Below are 16,542 nucleotides of genomic sequence, written 5' to 3'. Positions count from 1 at the left end.
ATCAAATCATATCAGGGGATATAACAGAGATATATTCTTGGCACATACTAAGTGAACTTAATAAATGCTAACTGGTTGATTGAAGCAAATAGTAAATACTGTACTGTCCTGAAATAGTCCTACAATCTACAATTTAGAGTAGTACCTAACAGAAATGCAGAATGCTGCATGATAATGATGGAAGAAAAGATGAGTTATAACTAAGGTGACCAGTGAAAACTTCATAGAGGAGGAGGAATTTTCTCTCTAGAATTCTCTTGGGGGGCAGCTGGGTAGCTCAGTGGAGTGAGAGTCAGGCGTAGAGACAGGAGGTCCTGGGTTCAAACCCGGCCTCAGCCACTTCCCAGCTGTGTGACCCTGGGCAAGTCACTTGACCCCCATTGCCCACCCTTACCAATCTTCCACCTATGAGACAATACACCGAGTACAAGGGTTTAAAAAAAATAAAAATAGAATTCTCTTGGCTTCCTTCAAGCTGCAGCTAAACTCTAACCTTCTATAAGATGCATTTCTTGATCTTCCTTAATTCTTATGCCTTCTCTCTGTTGATTATTCTTGATTTAACCTCTATGTGTCTTGTTTTTACATGGTTGTTTGCATTTTGTCTTCCCCATTAGACTGTGAGCTCCTTGAGAGTAGAGACTGTCCTTTATATTTCATTGTATCATCAGAGCTTGACTAGCTATCTTCAACAGATTTCAATACTCTATTTTCTAATTTATATTTTTTTTATTTTAACAACATATATCCATCTGTAGGAGGAGCTTATGCCAGTCTGGCATTCTAGGATATGAATGAAACTATCATCATCATCAATATCCATTTATGTAGTGTTTAAAATTTGCCATGAATTGTGCTAAGTGCTTCATAACTACTATCTCATTTCATCCTTATAGCCTATACAAGGAAATAGGTATTGGTTTTATTCCCATTTTACAAATGGAAAAACAGAGACAAATAAGTGAAGATATTTGTCCAAGTTTACACAGCTAGTAAGTATTAAAGTATGGATTTAAATTCAGGTCTTCCTTACTCAGGGCATAGGGCTTTACTCTCTATTCCATTATCCCCAGAATGAGAATAGTATTTCAGGTTGTTAGTCATGTGGGAGGATGGACAAAATGAGAGAAAGAACTCATTGTTTCATAAAATACAAGGTCACAGAATTTGAGAATCAGTCTCCTTTCCACCTCAGTGTCCATCTCATCAATCTTTGTGTAAATGCAATAACTATTATAACATGCCTACTAAGATACTGTCCAGCTTTTGCTTAAAGACCTCCAAGGAGTGAGAATCCATCTCTCTTGAAGAGGTTATTGCATTTTTGGACAGCTCTGTTAGGATTTTTATTGTGTTCCTTATAGTCAAACCTAAATTTATTCCTTAACAATTTCTACTCATTGTTCTTGGTTCTGCCTGCTAGTGTCAAATGGAACAAGTCTAAGCTCTCCTCTCCATAATAGCTCTTCAGATAATTTGGGTCAGTGATCATGTCTCCCCAGTCTTCTCTACTTCAATATAAACATAATCTGTTAAACTAATTATCCTATGCCATGGACACAAAGTCTTTGGTCATCCAGGTTTATCTTCTCTAGGTAATCTCTAGTTTTTCAAAGTCTTTCTTTAACCATAGTACTCCAAATTGAAGACAATATACCAAAAGAGAACTATCAAGATTAGAATACAGTGAAACTTTCAACCTCCCTATTCCTGGAAGTTTTGCAGACCAAGATGAGATTGTCCTTTTGGAAGAAGCATCACTGTTACCATATTGATCTAGAAGCCCACTAAAACTTCAGATCTTTTTGAAAACAATTTTCTGTTCTTGACTTATCATTTTTCCCTTTGTGAAGTTAATTTTTTTATATCTCCATATGAAAGTTTACATTAATCACTATTGAATTTTTATCTTATTTGATTCAGTTCTATGTTCTATCCTGAGTTGTTAAATTCATTGTGCTAGTTATCACTTCAAGCTTTATTTCATCTACAAATTTGATGAGCAAATTATCAATTTTTTCATTCAAGTTACTGATAAAATGTAAGATAGAGTACAAAGTGCAGATCCCTGGGATGTTAGATTAGAGATGAGGTATGACATCTACATTATACAATTAACAACTATTCTAAGTAAAGACATTCAATCATTTCTGCATCTAGTTTTTTTTAACTGTCTAGACCACAGCTCTTTATTTTCACAAGAAATGTCTAAAACATGTTAATATCTTTGCTAAAATCTAGATCAGCTATATACCCAAATTCCCTTCATCTGCTAGTTTAGAAATCCTTTCAAAAAGGAAATAATATTAGCCCTATCCAGCCATCCTGGATCTTTGTAAATAGTAATTCTCTTTTGATATCTTTGCCTACAATTTTCTTAATTCTAGAATTTCCACAGGATTTAACCTGAGCTCACTGGCCTATATGGTTTATAGCTTCAACTCCTTTTCCTTTTTTGAAAATCAGGACAATAGCTGCCCTTTTCCAATCTTGTACCTCTTATTCTCCACAATCTTTCAAATATCACTGACAGTGGCTCAGCAATCCTATCTGCCAGTTTTTGTCAGACCTGAGTGGTAGTTCATCTGGGTCAGATGACTTAAATTTATTAAGGGCAGCTAGGTGCTTTCTTACTATTGCCTTACTTATCATGGTTATCAACCCTCAGTTAGTCTTTTCTTTTCTGTCATGTTTAGTGTAAAGGTCATTCTCCTTTGCAGAGCAAAGAGAAACAAATAAGAGTAGAACAGTTGTGCCTTCCCAGAGTTATCACTTATCATCCTATCCATCACAAGCAAAGGTCCTATCTTTGATCCTTCCTTTCTTTCAAATATAGCTTTAAAAAACAACTTTTGTAGTCTTTAGCTTTCCTAAATACATTTAGCTCCCTCTAAGCTTTATCATTACTTACATTCCTTCTACAGGAACATGCCACATTTACATGCTCATCTCTTACCACCTACCTTGTTTTTTCTATTCTATATTTATATATAAACTACATATATAATATAAATTATGTCTATATATAGATGTATTTATAGTGTGTGTATTGTTGAGTTAGCAGGGCATCCATATTTAGTGGTTTAAGATAAATCCCCTTTTTTTTCTCCCCATCAGAACTTTTCTCTTTGTGTTTTCAGATTTCACTTCTGAATATTTTTCATAATCCTCCTCAGCAAACTTCCCCCGAAGGATTTTGCTCCATGGGATCCTACCTACCTTTCATCTGAACCTTTTGAAATCTGCTTTCCCCAAATCTAGGCTACATGATTCAAATTTGTCCTCTTCCTCTTAATAATTATATGAAAGTCATTTCATCTCTCTAAAACTCAATTTCCTCATCAGCAAAATGGAAATAGTAATGCCTATGCTCTCTTACTCAAAATGATGTTGTGATAATCAAATGAGATATTATATATTGAAGCTATAAGCTTAAATGTATTATGTAAACATGAGCTGACATTTACATAGCCTATGCTTTCCCTCTTTCAAAGAGATGTTTTAATTTCCTTCCAGTCCCTCAATTTTTAACCCTTAATCATAGTTTCCATTTCTATCTTTGGCCTTTAATTGACTTTTAGTGTGCAATATGTTTCTTTTTTCCAACTTAACTTTATAATATATGCAATTCTTTAACTAAAGTCCTTCAGCACCTCTTCATAGTGGGAAAATAATTGCGAGTTCTCCAAGTCTATATATACACCAGGAGTGTGCAAACTTAGGAAATCCTCATTAAGTCAATCCCCTAGACTTCGCATATGGCTTCAATGAGATTGTATCAGTGTAGTAAAAGGACCAACCCAACAAAGTTTAAAAAGCTAGGGCCTAAAATGCTTGGCCAAGCAACTGATAAAGACTATTTATTAAGTTATAGCAGTACTCCCATTATTTGCAAATAATGGTAATACTCTGGGTGGTAATATTATAAATCCTCCAATTAATGATGCATAAATATGTACATTAGAAATTATGACGAAATCTTCTAAAGGCATCTTCAGGCTTTCTGTAAATAGCTAAACATGAACTCAAAAAATAAAATTTTACCTTCTCAGGGAGACAGGAGGAAGAGATTTAGAATGCAAAATATTAGAAAACAAATGTTAAGGATTATTTTTACATGTAATTGGGAAAAACTAAGATATTTTGATTAAATATTAAGTTAGGTAATAGAGGAGCAGAGTCCTGTTTTAGAATTATTTATCCTAATGGAAACTACATGGAGACTACCAAATTGTCTTTTGTGGGATGGGAGACCACATAGTAGAATGAACTTCATGATAAAGAGAGCAAACCCCATTCAGATTGCCAAATACTTGACATCATAGCAAGTGCCAGAAATCATCTATGAATTTGTAAAAGGTTTAGAAGGTCCCTAAATTTTTTGCTTTCAGAACCTAGCTTTATGTCTTTCTTATTCTTTTCTAATTCCACATAATTATAATTCAGACAAAGTGCTTTACTTGCTATTTCTCACACATGACATTCTGCCTCTTGTTTCTATGACTTTGTAATTATGATCTCTTTATTTATAATGTTCTCCCTCCACATCAATGCATTTTAGTTTTTCTGGCCCAGGTCCCACATTCTATAAAAGGTCTTTTCCAATCCTGCCAATAGCTAGTGCCTTACCTTCTGAGATTACCTTCTACCTTTTCTTTTCAAGTATGTCCAGCTATTTTCATGTTTCTCTACCTTTAGAATCCAAGCTTTATGGAGGAAGAAACTATATTTACTTTTCTTTGTATGCCAGTTTTTAGCATAGTGCCGAGTACTTAGTAGTGTTTAATAATTTTTTTAACTAAATAACTCTTTTGGTATATATCCATATATGCAATGTGTCCCTTCTCAATAAAATTTAGCTTCTTTGAGAGCACAAACTTTCACATTATTTTTGGATCTTTCTTTGCCAGTTAGCACACTGCCTAATACAGTTGAACACAATAAATGTTTGTTGTCTAATTGAGTAGATAACCTAATATTCTTTCCACATTTAAGTCTATGATCCTACAGCTTTGACTTAATCATCACATGCCACTTTACTATCTTCATGATCACTCATTCCAGGTCTGATGACGAAACCTTTCATTAATCCTTCCATTCTAAACCCCTTGCCTTTCATTGTCTCTAATTCATACCACAATTTCCAAAGCTACTCTCCAAGCTCGTCCTTTACTCCTTTACTTAATTTAGATAAAATAATTTATGTAAGTTCTTATGCTTCACATCCTCTCCCATAAAACTGTAAATAATATACTTTACTTAGTTTGCTTCACAGAGACCTTGTGAGAAGCAATGAAATGGTACTTATATTAGCACTTTGAGCTCTTAAGATAAAACATGATGGCAAATACTGCTTACACAGTGAGCAAAATATTCTGGTATTGGCCTGTTGTATTGTTCAAATTAAAGTGATCTATATTTAAGTAAAAATTTGATCTCTTTTATTTTAGGGGTCACAATTTGGGAACTAATGACCTTTGGAGGAAAGCCCTATGATGGAATTCCAACAAGAGAAATTCCAGATTTATTAGAGAAAGGGGAACGCCTGCCCCAGCCTCCTATCTGCACCATCGATGTTTATATGGTTATGGTCAAATGTAAGATTGCAAAATTCTCTTAACATAAATTCAATTCTTTTTAGTACAGAAATATACTTAAAATGTATGAATTTTGGATTTTGGAGAATATGGATTTATCCATAAAGGTCTGACTTAGCTTTTCCCCCCACCCTTATTATTAATTACTAATGACACTCTACTTCCATGCTGTAGAGGCAAAATGATAAGATTTTAACTGTTCTCAGTATTTTTGTCATTTCTATGACAGTAACTTGAATACCACAAGAAAATACAATTAGACCTGATTACATGGATAGTTCCTTTGTAAGAAAAAAAAACTGACTCTAAATAAATGCCTTGCATATTTGAAAGAATAAACTTTGAACACGGTATTAAATGAAAATGGAATTAAGTGAAAATATGCTTCACAGTTTTCATAATGAAGAGGATTTGGGTGGTTGACCCTTGTGAAAACAAAAAGGTTATGAATGTTTACTTTTATTCAAATTGGGCATTTGTTTATGACTGGACGTTCCATAGCTCTGCCCTCTTTCTCCCTTTCCTTGTCTTCTCCCTTTAAAGTACACATTGTAAATCTGTTTTCAAGGCCCAGACTTCTAATTTAAATAGAATTAGGAAAGTCTCATGTGTTTTTCACTTAATTTAAGTGAGATTAACATACAGCCCTCTCTCTTGTATGATCTGGGTCTTTCCCCTTTTTGATTTATATGAAGCTAGCAAAGAAACAAACTGGTGAAGGTGAATAAGCATCTTATTAATAAGAGACTTTGGGCCCAGTTATGCCTAGATTTATATTCATGACATGTGTGATACAGTCTGACAGGGAGGGAGAACTAAAGAATTTGTTTTCCAGTGCAGGTCAACATGCCCTTTACTACAAAGCATATTTCTATTTACTCAATATTCAACCAGGGAGAAACTGATCCCCTGTTTTAAAGTGAACTGCCTCTAGTTCAAATAGTAAGTGGAAGTCCCAGAAAATCTCAGTAACTTATCAGCTTTGAAATTACAATGATCAGTTTTGCATATGTGTACACCTAAAGCCACAGAGACAGAGATGAGGAAAGACCTTTTGAGATCCTGACAGAGGAAGAAAAATATAAGTGACATTAATGGTTCATTAAGTGGCCCACAAAGACTTCCCAGAAGAGGAGCAAAAAGTGAGCTAACTCAGAAATGAAGAAGTAAGCATTACTGAATCAAATACTAAATTCCTCCATCAAAATCCAGGTAAGACTGGTAAAGAGAAAGAAAAAAACAAGAAAGAAAGGTGACATAAATTGTAAATTGCTTCCTTAATATGAAAAGATGCATTGGGAGATGGTGACCAAATGATGCTGAAATCGGTTAAATTTTTTACCTAATGTATACTCCTGCCCCTGCAGTTAAGGACTTGTAAGTCACAAAAAGAGGACTATTGGCTGGGGTGGTGGTGGTGTGATGATGCTTTTACTCTGGCCATCTCATCAGCCAAATAGAGCCTGGGGAGATAAAAACCACTTTATCTAGACTTCCAGTCAAATAATAATAATATATACCTTGAAAATGGCTGATTTGATCTTTGTGCTAGAAAGGCTAGCACTAAGATAAGCTAATGGCCCTTGCAGAACATAAAGTACTGATCACTTTACATTTGCTATTCCTGCAAGGGGACAAAAAGAAATAGAAGCAATATTTTTCTTGCACTTCTTACCCTTTCCATATTTTTTAATGCTAACAAAATACTGTTCCTCCCTCTTCACTTCCTAAACTCCAAATAAGGAGTCAGATCCCAACTTCTTCTTTGTATTCTCACTGCATCCTACCAAGGATGCAAAACTGCCCTAAAAATGAATAAAAAATCAAGATATTGAGATGCCATGTCATTCTAATGATTCTCAACTTATGTCAGGGCTATATATGCAAGGAAAGTTTAAACAAAATTTTCAGTAGTGGGACAAAGGAGATAAAAATGGCCAGAGACAAGGTGGCTTTTATCTTGTATAATTTTCAGTGTATATTATAGTTAGCACAGGTCAAATAATGAGTTCAAATGGTTTATTTTACCCCAGTTGACTCTTTTTTTTTCATGAAGGTAGCTCTTAGGTTTGTTTACTGGAAACATGAAAAGTGTTTACCCTTTAGCTATCAGAGTCCCTAGGATGCTGAAATTTCCTTTTATTAGGAAGTCATTTATCCATTGACTGCTTTCTCATCTCTCCTCTCTGTGTACTTCTAGGTTGGATGATTGATGCTGACAGCAGACCTAAATTCAAAGAACTGGCTGCTGAATTTTCTAGAATGGCCCGTGACCCTCAACGATACCTAGTCATTCAGGTGAGCAGATTTAAGAGAAGACCTTTTGGTTTGAATGTCATAATACATTTCTTTATGAAGTTACCTCAACAACCCTTGAACCTAATATGAAATATGAAAAAAAAATTCTATCATGTAAACATCCCTCTTCAGCCAGGTTTTCATCCAGTTTTAACTAGAGAATTGGATGCTTATGGGAGAGAATCTCCTCTACAGAGTGATTTGTATCACTTATAAGAATGTCACCTTAATTTTTAACTGCTTCTGTTATTCAAACAAGATGATTATGATTTGCCATATTCACAAATTATCCATATCCTCAGCCTAATCTTCTAAGCAGTGTCCTTATCTCTAAGTCATATACTATCTTTTATTTTAAAAACTTTAGAAGCACAGGAGAGGAATTTCCTTTGAAGAAAATAATTGAAAATATTCAATACATTCTAGTATGATTTCCAGGAGTGAAAATCTTAGATTTTCCCTCCTCTTTTCCCCTTTTCCTTTTCTTGACTAGCATGGAAATAATTTAGATGAGATAAAATGAATTGGATATATGTATATATAAATGGATAAATATAATAGATAGGAAAGAGCTATAAATATATATGGCATATTTATTAAACTCCAAAATGTTGATGAGGGAATTCTAAATTAGAGGAATCTTATTCATATTTTTAGGGTGGAGTGACTTCATTTCTTTTTCTTCTTTTCATGACTATTTTGGAAATTCTAAATTTAATAATTTTGGCACTTTCAAATTTTAATATTATATTATTTTTAATTTTTAACCTTATAAGATTTATTTTTATTTCATAAGATTAGTTAACTTAAAATATGATTATGGCTCTTTCTCAGAAAGTAAACACACCAATAAGAAAATATTTGTTTATTAAGATTCATGTGATAGACAAAAGAAGGTAAAGAAGAAGAGAAAAGTCTTAAAAATGTTCAGGTATTAAGAAGCATACAGTTTCATAAACTGGGATGCTGAATCAGAAATTGTTATTTTTAAAGACTTGTTTTGAATTAAAATCAATACTAACTATTGGTTCCAAAGAAGGAAACCAGTAAGGGCTTTGCAATTGAGATTAAATTACTTGCCCAGGTTCACACAGCTTAGAAGAATCTGATGTCAGATTTGAATCTAGGACCTCCCATCTCCAGGACTGGCTCTCAATCCATTGAGCCACCTCACTGCTCCAGAAATTATTATTTTTAGGAAACATTTCCTAATACCAATTGGTCAGAAAATTATTTATATATATTATATTTTATCATGTTGAAAACATTTGGTAAATTGATGCCCTTAAAGGTCTTTAAAGTATTTTCCTATCAGTTTTTTAAGACCTAGAGTTTATAGCAATTCCTTCTGAGAACCTCCCCTGATCTTCCAATCAGAAGGGATTTTTAAAAAATGAACACTCATACCACCTTTCCCTATGTTTTGAACACAATAGATACTTGAGATATGTTTATTAAGAGAATGAATACATTTTCCAATGAACCATTTTTGTACTTTATAGATATGGGCAAAAACTCAGATGTTCAAAATGAAAGGAAACAATTAAAATTGTATTTCACTTTTTTGTCTCCTGGGTAATATATTTAGGGTGATGATCGTATGAAGCTTCCTAGTCCAAACGATAGCAAGTTCTTTCAGAATCTCCTGGATGAGGAGGACTTGGAAGATATGATGGATGCTGAGGAATACCTAGTTCCTCAAGCCTTCAACATTCCACCACCTATCTATACTTCCAGAGCAAGAATTGACTCTAATAGGGTAAGAAGCAATGACCAAACAACAACAATTTCTAAATGCACAGTCATATTTGGAAAATGATGTATCATAATTGAATATAGCTGTGAATTTTCATCATGTAATACATGAAGATATTAAGAGAGGTCAGCACAAATTCTAGATCAAAAGAAAATAGGATAAAAGGTAAGGCTTTGTTATATAGCCAGGCTCATAGTTCAGGAGGACATATTCTTGTCTAGATTTTGAATGAAAGAGAAAACTTAATTCTGAAGAAATGGTTAGAAAAAGGCCTAGGAAGATAGACTTTTATAAAAATATCCAAACTATTAGAATAGTATGTGGCTAAAATACCTAAAGAAAATCTTCCCAGAAAATGTTTTCTTTTTTTTTTAAACCCTTACCTTCCATCTTGAAGTCAATACTGTGTATTGACTCCAAGGCAAAAGAGTGGTAAGGGCTAGGCAATGGGGGTTAAGTGACTTGCCCAGGGTCACACAGCTAGGAAGTGTCTGAACATAGGATCTCCCGTCTCTAGACCTGGCTCTCAATCCACTGAGCTACTCAGATGTCCCCCCCCCTCGTTTTTTTTATTATTTTTTTTAAAAGAGATTATGATCTAGAAATGGTGGCACAAAACAGTAATTCCTGATGTCAGAGGCTGAGGCTCTCAAGATTTCTTGAACTTGGGATTCTGGACCTGTGTTGATCAGATCAGAGATCAACACAAGGTTCTTTATTTATATGCTGAGTCTGGTACAACCTTAATCAGGTTGCATCAAGAAGGCAAAATTAGCCCTAAAGAGAAAAGAAGCAAGTCAAAGCTTCCATTTTAATCCACAGTGAGATGGCTTGTGTATGAGTAACCATTGCTATTCCGGCCTAACAAGATAGGAGGAGATAGTCTCAAAAAAGTGGGAAAGAAGAGAGACAAAGAGAGGCAGAGACAGAGATAGACATGGGTAGAGATGGATAGAGAAATGGATGTAGAGGTATAGAAGGCGTATAGAGACAGAAAGAGATTGTCATTGTTCTGGAATCCCGGGGATCAAAAAGTCATGGATTTTTCTTATCAAGGGATAGTTTAAGAATATTTGAGAATACATAATTATGTAAGCTGAAATAATCATTCTTTTTAAGAACTACTTAATCTTTTCCACAGAGTGCTTTTAAGTTAGGAATAAAGCATCAGGGAATTTTTTTAATATGTTAATTGTTTCTCTCCTTTGACTACCATTACAAGTAGCCAACATTCTATTAAATATCCCATCATCAGTTGAATCCATATATTGAACATAAACATATTTCCTGTTTTCAGATGACTATTTTGTCCCTTTATTCCCCCAAAGAAAGGTTATACTGGATGATATGAAATTGTGTCACAAAGATCCTGCCACATTTTATTGAGTGTAACAATTCTGTCTCTGTGACAAACAACTTTCCTTGTTCAGAAAGCAGAGTAGGCTTTTGACTTCCTTCTCATTCCCTCAGATAAAGTACTTTGTCTTTTTTCAGAATGGCAGTAAGTGCTTGTGTGAAATCTTTCAGAGAAGGCACTAGTTTCTTTTCCATTGATGTGCAGAGAGTTATCTTGCAAGTTTCCAATCATCCCACCTATATTTATTTCCCATTGTCTCTTTTTTCTCCGTAACTTTGCCCTCCCACCTCCTTTTCCTATACCTTTATCACTTAGTTCTAAAATACCACTGATAATTGCTAGTAGTTAATACGTCCAACATTCTTTTATTAGTTTCTGGTAAGAATGAAATGGAAGATAAAGATCAAGTATATTTCATTTCTTTTTAGGCTTCCTGACTTTCTTTGACCTGCCTAACTCTTTAGGACTTATCAAAAAAGTATAGAGCAATAGCTTTGAAGACTCATGGCTAGGTTTCAAATTGGCTTTGTCAAAAGAGCTGAAAGGGCCAGTCAATACTTAAAGCAAAAGTTGTCCCACCTTCTAAGCCTTTTTGGCTTACTTAATGGAAATCCTGGGAGACTGGGGGTGAGGGGAAGTTAATTTCGCAACACCAAAGGGGTAGCATCCTTTCTCCAAATTGGGACTGTAGGTACCACTTCCAAATATGTTCTGAATCCACACTTCTAAAACTTGGGTGACATGTTAACACTATGCACTGGAGGCTAGAATGATATCCCAAATCAAAATGAAGAATGGAAAACATGGACTATACAAAAAGGGATGTTACTAGAAGCCATTTCAAACCAGGTCAGGAGAAAGGGAATTGGCTAGAATCTTCTGAAAAGGCTTTTCCCAGAGTTGGCATATCATTATACTAAACCTTCTGGATCTCCTGAGTTCATCTTCCCTCCATACATAAAGTCAATATAAGGGTCAAGATACCCAGGGAAGCTGCAAAGGACCAAGAGTTTTATTTTTGAGAAAAGAAGCTCACATTTTAGTCATAGTCCTGCCTTTTAGCTGCCTGGACCTATCTCTCCCCACTCCCAATAGAATGAAGACAGGGAAGGTTTTAAATTTTGTCTATGTACCCCTTGTTCCTTAATAAATGTTTGTTGAATTTAAAAAAAAGAAAAAAGAAAAGAAAGGCTTTGCCTTGGGGTTAGGGAGAGAGGAGGAAAAGGAAAATGGAGACCTTGCTAGAAATTTTCTAGCTGGGAAGATTCAAGATACAATGAGTTCAGAATAGCTTCCCAAAAAGGGTTTCAATAGGAATGAGTGATACTAAGTAAGAAGAGGAAGCCTGGTTAGGTTGAAAAGAATTTTTTAGAAGGCTAAAGACTAAGTACCTCTCAAAAGAAATTTTTTGAGACTGCACTTTTTTCTATCTTTCTGGTACATGCTTTTTAATAATTTCCAATATATCTCCACTGAAAGTGATTATTATTTAAAACATGAAGTGATCTGTAGATTGCACTAAATAAATAAGCTTATATCTCTGAAGTACATTGAACAATGGTAAGATAGATTCACTCACTTCAGTGGCTGAAATGAATAAAGAATACTAAGATAGTTTCTATAAGTCATATTATGATCTAAGAAGATCCTTGGCCGTAATCCTTAAGTGAGCCTTCATTAGAGGAAAGCTTAGAATCTCAGAACCTTCAGTCAGAGTCTTTGTTAAAAGGTGCTAGGTTAAGGCAGAAAAAAGAAGAGGGGGTCAAAGAGAACTGCAATATGGACAAGGTTCCCTGACCTTACATAATTATAAAAATGAACTCTAATCTCTCTTTCAAAACATCATTAAATTTCCTTAATATCATAAAATTAAAATGTTTATTCATTTGGAATTGAATTATTTAGTAGTAATAAATATGGATACCCAGAAATTTCATTTTTTTAAATCATTTTAACATTTTTCATCTTAACATTTTAACACTTCACTCATAATTCAGTAGATGTATATTGTGGAAAAAACAGAAAAAATTTAGAAAATGAAATCAGTTAAACATAATTGAATAGATAGATAAGTGTTTTCAAAGGTTTCATCCTATTTGAGTCCTAGTTCCCTCCCCTTAAAAAAATAAAACCTAAAATATTTGATATATCTAAGAAGACAAACAATTGAGAGATATAACTATATCTTATTCAAGGAATAGGAAGAAGAAGAAAAATGTGATTGGTAAGTTTCTTCCCAGGGTACTCAAAATATTAATATTCCCTGGCAGCTGATGGATCTCATGGCCATTACATTTGGAATCTGAGTAGCAAATTAAATATTTCTATTGAAATAATGACATTTTAAAATGTAGTTTTCTAGGATTAGGACTTTTAGTTTTTCTTTTTAAAAAAGTTGTTATTATGATCTCTTAAATCCTCATTCTTCATTTAGTTTAATTTACTTCTCAGTATAGTATTTTAAATGAAATTTTGGATTAACTAGATGGAAACAATGAGTCAAAGTTGGAATCACATAGGAAGACTTATTTGGGTTGCAGCCATCATTTCTTATTCTGAATACTTATTCAACTGAAGGGAGTTTTAGATCTTGCTTTATTTCTGTCAGGCCTTTAGAAAAGGGATTTTGCTTAAATGTCTACCAATTCATAGGAATATAAAAGATAGTTTAATCACCTTATTGAGAGCTATATTTTATCTTCTTGAATTGTTTTCTAAGCTAAATTTGTATCACTCATGTTGTAACTTCTACTAGTTCTTTTTTTGAAAACATTCCTTATTCCAATATTTCACAGTGCTGGAATATTTTCCTTCCTATAAAGCTAAGATATATTCCCCAGTAGTCACTAAATAATCCTTCTCCCCCATTTGGATATTTAGTATAATTTGGTTTAGGTAGTGTGGGAAAATTACCTATGTCTCTTTTGATAGAGTGTTCTTATATGATGAACCCCAAATTTTATTTCCATTTTTTCTTCTGCTTCCCTTCACCTTCATCCTGCCATATATCACTGCATACTCTTGTCAAATGCATTAGCCATTATCACTGATAGATGTGCTTATACAATTACCACTTTGTAAGCAGGTCATTTCCATTGACTACAGATTATGGTGTACTGCAGATTATTATTGTAAATTACATTATATCATATGATTGCTATTCCAGTATTCTCTGTAGTGCTAATAGCATACAAATAAAACATCCAAAGGAATGAGGCTACAAAATTAGTATTGACATTCACCTAAAATAATTATAATTGTCTTGATTTTTCAAAAAGGCAACTGATAACTGGTGGTCAATTTTTACAAAAGCTAATTCAGTTTTTTAAAGGTGTATCATTTTGTTTAGAATGAATTTTCTAATGTATGCTCTTTAGCAAATATATTACTTTACATATCGTTCTTAAAAGAGTCCCTAAAACAATTTTTGTATACCCTCTGTACTTAATTTAAATATATTTGTTCATTTTAAGAAAATAGATTTAAATGATAGATTCACACTTAAATTTATAGCATGTGTTTATATATGCATACATGGATATATATGTACGTGTGTATGTACATATGTGTGTATCCATATTCATTTGACTTAATCAGTCAGCCTTTTCCCTTTGAATCACCTGGATTTATATTTGTTTAGTAAAATGAATATTAATAGCAAATTCACTCACACCGAGCGAGACTGTCAATAAATTGACATGGCTTATGGTACTTTAGCTCCAATGATATTAAAATTTTAATTTAATGTAAAGACTTCAGTATTGTTTTATAGAGCAAGACACACTTTTAATAGCTGTAGGATCTTTGTGGCATTTGTGAAGATGAGTAGTGAAAGAACATATGCTCTAATGCAGTCAATGCTTATCAACCAACTTTCAATTATGTGGACTAATGAAGGACAGAAGGATAAAGATAATGGATAGCCCTGCATTAAGGGAAGAAAGATTTTTATATGCACATATGAACACATACACAAACATATTGTGCATGTTGTTCAGTTGTTTTTCAGTCATGTCAGACTCTTCATGATCCCATTTAGGGTTTTCTTGGCAAAGAGGTTAATGGTTTACAATTTCCCACTATAGCTCATTTTATAGATGAAAGTTAAGTGACTTGCCCAGGACAGATTTGAACTCAGAAAGAGGATTTTTCCTGGCTTTAGATTGAGCACTCTACGCACTAGGGTGCCACCTAACTAGCTGTCTCTGTGTATATAATGTATATCAGTTTAAGTATGCATATACATTCTCAAACTTGCCTATATCTGCATATATGAAGAGGTTAAGGAAGATCATGATTGACTTATTTGATTTTCATACCACCTATCATATCCACATCTCTCTTTTTTTATGTTCCCATTAAATGGAAAGGTAAATAACTAGTGAAGTAATCAGTTAGTCAACAAGCAAATGCTTGTATTGATTCTGTGCCAAAAACTGTATTAAACACTGTTGAAATGAAAAAAAATGCAAAAGGAGTCTCTGTCTTCAAAAAGTTTGTGTCCTAATGGTGAAAACAACATGCAAATAACTGTGTATCTACAAGATAAATACAGTACAAATGAAAGGTAAACTTAGAATAAAGGCACTAGCTAGAGATAGGTGTTTGGAAAGTGATAGAGTCTCCTATAGAAAGTGAGATTTATGTTGAGTCTTGATGGAAACAAGGGAATTGAGGAAGTGAAGGTGGAGAGAAATCCAAGCAGGGAGGATAGTAAGTAATAGAATTTGGAACTGGGGGTTGGTATGTCTCATTTGAGAAATAGCAAATTGGCTAATTTGGTTGGATTTTAGAGTATGTGAAAGGGAGTTAAAAATTTAGAAATGTCTGAAGGAACCAGGTTTGAAGGGTTTTTAAGTCCAAAAAGAAGATTTTTATCTGTAACAGGACTCATTGAAATTTATTGAATAGGAAAAAAAGTTATCAAATTAAACTGTAGGACAACGAATTCTACCTGAGGATAATGATTTCTCTTTTCAACACATCAAGTTAGAGATCTTTATATGACATCCATTTCACGATACCCACTAGAGAGATGATAATGTAAGACTAGATTTCAGGAGAGATAATACATTGGATATATTGAGCTGAGAATCATTTTCATAGAGATGCTAATTGAATCCATAGCAACTGACAAAATAGATAACCAAATAAGATAGTATGGAATAAGAAGAGAAGACCCAAGATAGAGCTTTGCCATAAACTAATAGTTAATTTGCATGACCTGGAACATAGTACAGCAAGGAAGATTTAAGGGAGAGAACCAGGAAAGCGAGAAGAAAGGAGAGTCTGTTGAGGAGAAGAGGGAATTAATAGCATCCAGGACAATACTGTTTTGTTTTGCCTGTATTTATAACTCCATTACTTAGCATAGTGCCTGCTATGTAGCAGGAGCTTAATCCATATTTGGTGCCTAGACTTTAAAATCCTTTCTAGTTCTAAAGTCCCAATTCTATTATCCTATGAAATTCCATCATTTTACTTTAATAATTAACTTTTTAAGTTATAAGAAAAAATTTAAGTTGTAGTCATAT

At 33.7% G+C, this 16,542-nt stretch overlaps 1 protein-coding gene across 1 annotated transcript in view; it reads left to right on the top strand.

Annotated features, from left to right (window-relative positions):
• ERBB4 (erb-b2 receptor tyrosine kinase 4) overlaps positions 1-16,542 on the top strand; it is a 1,378,308-nt gene that overhangs the window by 1,324,249 nt on the left and 37,517 nt on the right. Inside the window, exons 23-25 of the mRNA XM_044670735.1 lie at positions 5,451-5,597; positions 7,798-7,895; positions 9,484-9,654. Of these exons, the coding sequence (XP_044526670.1) occupies positions 5,451-5,597; positions 7,798-7,895; positions 9,484-9,654 (416 nt within the window). The remainder of the gene's footprint in view (positions 1-5,450; positions 5,598-7,797; positions 7,896-9,483; positions 9,655-16,542) is intronic.

This window comes from Gracilinanus agilis, chromosome 3 (assembly GCF_016433145.1).
Source record: "Gracilinanus agilis isolate LMUSP501 chromosome 3, AgileGrace, whole genome shotgun sequence".
Lineage (NCBI taxonomy): Eukaryota > Metazoa > Chordata > Mammalia > Didelphimorphia > Didelphidae > Gracilinanus > Gracilinanus agilis.
The sequence above is the reverse complement of the archived record's forward strand: the minus strand, read 5'-3'. Positions and strand labels throughout refer to the sequence as shown.